General features: G+C 53.3%; 1 protein-coding gene across 1 annotated transcript in view; it reads right to left on the bottom strand.

Moving 5' to 3' along the window:
- LOC102382778 (neurotrypsin-like) overlaps positions 1-7598 on the bottom strand; it is a 55228-nt gene that overhangs the window by 31566 nt on the left and 16064 nt on the right. Inside the window, exons 6-7 of the mRNA XM_025212631.1 lie at positions 5540-5715; positions 4831-4978 (exon numbers count right to left, since the gene is read on the bottom strand). Coding sequence (XP_025068416.1) covers positions 4831-4978; positions 5540-5715 — 324 coding nt within the window. The remainder of the gene's footprint in view (positions 1-4830; positions 4979-5539; positions 5716-7598) is intronic.

Here is a 7598-nt window from a genome sequence, read left to right as displayed (position 1 = left end):
AGGGGGATGTAGCAGGTAAAAGTGGAGAGGTACCTGGGGAGTCAGATGTCAGGCAGGTTATAGTGTGTCATAAATCCAATGTCTATATTGAGTCCATGAGTTTTTGTTTCCAGGAGGCTGATGAAGTGAAGTTCATAGACATCCCTGACTATGAGGTGGAACTTGTGTGCCACATAGCAGATGCTAACAAAGTTGGCATCATACACTGCCTTGCCCATATTGGCCTTGTTATCGGTGACCATGAACCCATGGTTGAGCTCGCCCTGCCCAATGAGCCATCCCTGCACCATGTGGTTCATGGACCCCATGATCTCTGTTGCTGTGTGGGACTCATCCATCACCTCCGCTTGAAGGACAGCCCGCTGATCCCCTGACTGATTGCACCAGTGCCCTGTAAAGGAGAGGTAGGCACGATCTCCATCCCGGCTGCTCCAGATGTCCGAGGTGAAGTATAAGGCCACCTGCGGACCTGCCTTGTGCAGCTCCTCCCTCAGGTACTCCCTGAATGCCTCATACAGGGAGGGCACCACCATCCTGCTGCTGAAGGTGGTGCATGCGGGCACTTGGTAGGATGGGGTCATGAGTGCCGTGAGCTGCCTGAACCCTGGCCACTCAACTAAGGAGAAGGGCTGGCCATCCAGAGCAAGCATCTCCCCAATGCTCTGGGTGACCTCACTTGCCTTTAAAATGTGTCCCCCTTTGTCCCTGCCTTTCCCCCACTGGTCCAGGGTGGCCTGCCTCTACTTCTAGAGGATGGGGGCTTTGGAGCAAGAGGGGGACTTCCCTTTGGGCATGCTCCCACTGGTGCCAGGCTGAGGAGGAACAAGGGCAAGGGGTGGTACCTCCTGAGATGCATCAGCATCCCCATGGTGGTAAAGTGTTTCATCTCCTTGCCCTGGCTGATCTTGCAAAACAGTGCAGGCAGATAGCATTTGTGGGATCATCTGCCACCTCAGAATTCTGTGGGTGCTTCTGGGGTGCGGGTGTGGGTGCAGGTGTGGATGTGGATCCTGCCTTATCCCCCTCCTCAGCAGGCAGAGGTGCAATGACAGGGAACGCTGAGCCACCTGCCCCCACAACCTCCTCTGCAGTGCCTTCTGGAGAAGGAGACCTGGCTCTAGGGAAACTTTGAGGGATGTGGAGCGGAAGATCAGATTCCTCTTCCTCCCCAGAACTTCCTTGGCTATGGCACTCAGATCTGCTGCTTCCAGATCCAGCTCCTCCTCTGGCACTGGAAGGCTCAGGCTGGGAACTGAAATTGGGGTGGAGGAGACTGTCATGCTGGTACTTGTCATGCTGGTGGATATTATTATTGCTGGTGTTGGTGGAGGTGGGGCAGGTGCAGACACTGCTCCCATGTCCTTGCTCCTGTGAGAGCCCAGAGGGCACTCACCAGGGGCGTATCCCCGGCCAGGGACATGAACCACCTCACGCGGCAACATCTGTTCTACAGTGAGAACTCCCGATCTGCACCAGTGCAGCTTTACCTCCACATTAGGTGAAGCAAATTGGGGCCAATCCTCAGTGCAGGCTATATCTGGAGGCCGGGGGCAGACCCAGAGGAGGGTCGAAGGAGCAGGGGCGAGTAGCTGAGGAACCAGAAGGGTGGGTAAGCCATTGGGCTGAGGCTGAAGAGGTGGTGGCACCCTCACCGCAGGAGTGAAGCAGAGGGTGGAAGAGGTCAGGCACTGGAGGGGAATCTGGGGATAGCCCCTGCGGGGTGGCAGAGGCAGCAGGTCTGCCTGTACTGCCCGCTGTGGTGTTTTTTTTCCTCTTTTTCTTTTCTTTTCTTTTTGCCTCCCGTGGACATTCCCCAGCCAGTCAGAGAGTCTGACTCTCTGCGCCTGCCCAAGGGAAAAAGGGAGCTGGGCCCCCCTCTCAGAAGCCTTCATAGCTGAGGCTGGGCATGCAAGATCCCGAGCCGCGAAGACTGCGTCCACACCTGATTACGTCCGAGGGAATCCCCTGCTGCTCAAGCAGCACTTGCTGGTAATCAGGCTCCCTGCAGCGCAATTTGAAATTCCTGGGGAAGAGACCCGGGTGGGGAAAGCAGATTGTGGAAGAGTCTGGGGTAGCGACCCCCGGCAAGAGAGCAGCTGACCTTGAAGACCCCTGAGGAAGAGAAGGCCAAAAGGTCAAGGATTTTTTTTTAATAAAAAATAAAAGGAGAAGAGGGAATTAGAAAGTTGGCTCCGAGCTGGTCCTTCTTTCACTCTCAGATTTGTGATTGAGCTGGGCAGGAGACAGGCAGTCACCACCTTCCCTTTATAGATCTCTTATATCATCAAAGTCGTGGCAGGCGGGAAAAGAAGGTGCATTAGATCTCATCCAGCTCAGCCATAGGGGCACTGCCACCCTGAATAAACAACAGGATTTTTGGGGAAGAAATATTTGAAAGGGATTAACGATAGGAATGGTAGGCGAGGGTAAGTGGGAAAGGATTGGCTAATGGCTGGCTACAACTTGGTAGCAGCAGACTACCTACTGCTACCAGCCTAGACTCTTCAGATGCTGTGTTCTGCTGCTCATGCTGCAAGAGGCAGATCTCACAAAAGGCAGAGACTAGTTCACAAACAGCCTTATATGTTCTTTCTCCATCCCTCCCCCAGAGCACTGGGATTGGAAGGGACCTCAGGGACAGACTGCAGACACTGGCCAGCTACAGATGTTAATATCAGAGCAGTCCTTTCCCTTCCCTCTTCTGAGTTTGTGTTTCCCCACAAGCCCGCCTCTGAAACATTTTGGATGGTTCCGTTTTGGAGATGTTTTGGAGTCTTCTGTTCCGATTCAGTGTTTTGGGTACCAAAATGGGCTGAAACACCTCCGAAATGAAACGGCTGCCAAAGTTTCACACAGCCCTACTGCGCAGTAACTCAGGTTACTGCACAGTCAGTGTCTTATGTAGATGCAGCCACTGGCAAAAGTGATATGCAAAGCTCTGAAGGTCTGGTGGTTACACACACAAACCCAGAATCAAGATGTAAAAAAGGGAAGCTAAAAAGTCAGTCTGTTAAACCCCAGGGAGGCACTTCTGTAAGGACACGGGCTTCCATGGTCTTCAGCACCCAGCAGTGTCCATACATGAACAGCAGAGAGGAGGGTAAACTGGAATTCCCAATTTCCCACTCTCACCACAGAAGACCAATAGGACAGTCAGTGAACCTGCATTCAGAACTGTCACAGGGAACAGGTACCATTCACAAGTGGAACTCACTGCTGTGAGCTACCACCAAGGCCAGGAGCCTGGGGGTATTCTGACAAGACCTAGACATTTTCACATGTATAATGAGAACATTCAGGGTTACAGCAGCCGAGATTCAAGAACCCTAGAAGAAAATTCCCTGGGGGTAGGTTCTGAAATAGTCCATGCCAGATTTTCTTGGCCATTCTTCTGAGGTAGCTGGCAGCAAGAGCTGAGTGACCTAAATGGACCACAGTTCTGATCCAGGGTGGCAGTTCTTAAGTTAAGTCTCCCTACCCCCATCACCAGACAGAAAGTAAAAGAAAGGGAATTACCTGAGTCCTAACTGCCTGCAAATCACTTCAGCATCCCTGTTGTCCCATTGGTCGTCACAGATGGTGCCCCACTCACCATCATGGTAGACCTCCACTCGTCCCTCAAAGCTTGCCTTCCCCCCAACCAGACGCAGCGGGGTCCCTACACCTGCTCTTCAGGAAAAGAAGAAGGAGCAAAACAGAGGGAAGGAAAGCATATCTGACAGCTGGGGAGCCAGGCACAATCTCTGATCATAGGAGTTTCAGGGATTGGGTGTAAACTTGGTAGCAGCAGACTACCTACTGCTACCAGCCTAGACTCTTCAGATGCTGTGTTCTGCTGCTCATGCTGCAAGAGGCAGATCTCACAAAAGGCAGAGACTAGTTCACAAACAGCCTTATATGTTCTTTCTCCATCCCTCCCCCAGAGCACTGGGATTGGAAGGGACCTCAGGGACAGACTGCAGACACTGGCCAGCTACAGATGTTAATATCAGAGCAGTCCTTTCCCTTCCCTCTTCTGAGTTTGTGTTTCCCCACAAGCCCGCCTCTGAAACATTTTGGATGGTTCCGTTTTGGAGATGTTGTGGAGTCTTATGGTCCGATTCAGTGTTTTGGGTACCAAAATGGGCTGAAACACCTCCGAAATGAAACGGCTGCCAAAGTTTCACACAGCCCTACTGCGCAGTAACTCAGGTTACTGCACAGTCAGTGTCTTATGTAGATGCAGCCACTGGCAAAAGTGATATGCAAAGCTCTGAAGGTCTGGTGGTTACACACACAAACCCAGAATCAAGATGTAAAAAAGGGAAGCTAAAAAGTCAGTCTGTTAAACCCCAGGGAGGCACTTCTGTAAGGACACGGGCTTCCATGGTCTTCAGCACCCAGCAGTGTCCATACATGAACAGCAGAGAGGAGGGTAAACTGGAATTCCCAATTTCCCACTCTCACCACAGAAGACCAATAGGACAGTCAGTGAACCTGCATTCAGAACTGTCACAGGGAACAGGTACCATTCACAAGTGGAACTCACTGCTGTGAGCTACCACCAAGGCCAGGAGCCTGGGGGTATTCTGACAAGACCTAGACATTTTCACATGTATAATGAGAACATTCAGGGTTACAGCAGCCGAGATTCAAGAACCCTAGAAGAAAATTCCCTGGGGGTAGGTTCTGAAATAGTCCATGCCAGATTTTCTTGGCCATTCTTCTGAGGTAGCTGGCAGCAAGAGCTGAGTGACCTAAATGGACCACAGTTCTGATCCAGGGTGGCAGTTCTTAAGTTAAGTCTCCCTACCCCCATCACCAGACAGAAAGTAAAAGAAAGGGAATTACCTGAGTCCTAACTGCCTGCAAATCACTTCAGCATCCCTGTTGTCCCATTGGTCGTCACAGATGGTGCCCCACTCACCATCATGGTAGACCTCCACTCGTCCCTCAAAGCTTGCCTTCCCCCCAACCAGACGCAGCGGGGTCCCTACACCTGCTCTTCAGGAAAAGAAGAAGGAGCAAAACAGAGGGAAGGAAAGCATATCTGACAGCTGGGGAGCCAGGCACAATCTCTGATCATAGGAGTTTCAGGGATGCCTCTACCCCTGCTCTTTTTCTCCCCATCCAACATATTTTCACCTGTGAAACTCAAACACTAGAGACTGCATGATGGAACAGAAAAGACACAGGCATTTGAGGGACAACAGTGTGGAGGGACTTTGCTACCTGGAGGTAGAGGCCCAGGTTTGGGAGCAGGGGCGAGGTACCCCACAAGGAGCTAGGGGCTGGTAAGTGCTGCCATTTAAATGGTTTAGAGCCGCCCCAGTTCTACTTCTCCAGCCCTGCATCCCGCTCTGGTGCTCAGAGCTGGAAGAACCTGCTCACTCCTTCTGTGGAAACAGAAGCCATTTTCTGTAGTGGTAAAAAATGTGAGCAAAGCCTGGTCATCTTTTTTGTCCTCACAACTTTACCATATGGGGTTTTACGTCTCAGTGGTGATGCTGGGAACTGGGCCATATGGCCCTGATAGGCAAGGATTTCCCTTTGTACTTACCTTCTGGAGGGACACATACTGCCACTGCACTGCCCTGGTGACAGGCTCCTGACACAGCCTCCTGGTAGCCACACTGGAGCAGGGCCTGCTCATTGCCACGGCAGTTTGCTGACTGCAGATGGAGGGGAAGTGGCCACAAGCCAGGGTGGCTCTTCTTCCCAGCAGTGCCAATCTCACTGAGACAAAGGAGAAAGTAATGAGAGTGCAAACAACTGGCCTTGTCCACATCCCCAGCCTCCCTGTCTGCTGTCTCATATTCTCACTCCATTTCTCTGATCTGAGATCGCTGCTGTGGCCTGAACTGGACCCTTGCCACAGCATGCTGTACCCACAGCAAGCCCACCTCCCAGGGCCCGCACTCAGGGCTCCCCATCAGAGCTTCACAAAACATCACAAGCAGGCACAGTGACCTTTCCCCATTCCCAGAAATTGCTGTGGAAGATGTAAAGCCATCAGGCCATGAACAATGCATGTCTCCTCAGGCTGGGGGGGGGCCACAGGCACCACCCATAGGCTGTGGGGGGGCGGGGTGTGGCGGTGGCGAGCAGGGACTGCCTGCAGGTGGCCACAGTGACATTGGTGACAAGGGTGTGCGAAGCAGGGACTGCTCACAGGTGGCCACGGTGGTGGACGGGGCGAGCGGGGGCCAGTGAGCAGAGACCACCTGCTGCTGCTGTCTGCACTGTCGGCAGCAGCAACCGCCCACAGCCAGCAGTGGCCACGTTGGCAGCAAGGGGGGAGGGGGGGGCAACTGCCCGCAGAAGCCAGTGGCGGCCAATCTCAGGGGGGCCACGTGCCCTCCTGTGCCCGCTATGCACCACCTATGCATCAGGCCAAGAGGATATGCCACCTCTGTGGCAGCAGATGGAGTCCAGGGAAAGGAATCGGCCTGTCATGACAGCAACTGAGTATGAAGCGAGAGAAGCTTCTCAACTCATGTCTGTCAGACTTAGGTTCTCAACATGGGGGTGCATTAAGTGAGGGACAAGGACCCTCAGTCAAAAAAGGATATGATCATCCTCCTCTCAGCTTGAGAGAAGGAATCTGAATTGTTTATTCAGCTACCATATGGAGTCACTGTCTGGGAAGGGTCTGGAATGCTGCTTACAGGATGCCTTGCAAGCCTCGCCAGGCAACTGCAGAAGCTTTGTAAAACACTGTTAAATGATCGGAACTAGTTCTGCTCATCTTTGGCTCACCAGCTGTAAGCAGTGTCTTAAGTAGCAGCTGCACTCAGTTTCCACTGGCCCTCAGTGATCATAAACTGGGGTGATAAATGGCCAGCAATAGCCTCTGGTTACAGGAAACATTACTTCCATGTTAACTACGGATGTTTGGGGAATCCCTGACCTTCTTCTTTTCCTTCCTTCTTGCAGGTGGAAGTCCCTTCCTGTCTGTTGTCAGAGGCTAGGGCCACATCTAGGGTAACAACAGCATCTGGAAAGGGTTTCAGCAGCTCTAGCACCAGTATAAAGCTCAAAGGGGGAAAGGGACATCTATGTCACACCTCCACCTTGAAAATCTGGGGCCTGCCCCCCTCTCAGAGGCAGAGGTCAAATAGGCACCTGTGACTGCCCACCCTCCACCAGGAATCTGAAGCAGCCTCAGAGGCAGAGAGAGAATCACCCCATTTCAAAGAAGCAGCAGGGCAGGAGGGTTGGAAGAGGGGAATCTCACTGGATTCATATAGGGAATGCAGATGTCTCCTCTTACAGGAAGTCTGCAGCTTTGCAAGCACAGGAACAAGCCTTTAGGACAGGCTTGTCCAACATACGGCCTGCCATGCGGCCCGCCAAGTCATTTTGTCTGGCCCACGGTGGCGGTGGCCCCACCAGCACGGACCTGCGGCGGTGCAGAGTTGCCGCTGCGGAGCACAGGGTGGCGGTGTGGAGCGTGGAGCTGCGGCGGCAGCGGCAGTGGTGGGGCTGCGGTGAGGTGGGCAGTGCCGGCCCGCGGGCCCCAGCTGGCAGCAAGGGGAGGGGAGCTGTTTACCCCTGCAGGGCCTGGGGGAGCAGCCCCCGCGCGGGAGGCCAAGCAGTGGCCGCGGGCACTGGCGGCG

This window comes from Alligator sinensis, unplaced genomic scaffold (genome assembly GCF_000455745.1).
Source record: "Alligator sinensis unplaced genomic scaffold, ASM45574v1 scaffold109_1, whole genome shotgun sequence".
Lineage (NCBI taxonomy): Eukaryota > Metazoa > Chordata > Crocodylia > Alligatoridae > Alligator > Alligator sinensis.
The sequence above is the reverse complement of the archived record's forward strand: the minus strand, read 5'-3'. Positions and strand labels throughout refer to the sequence as shown.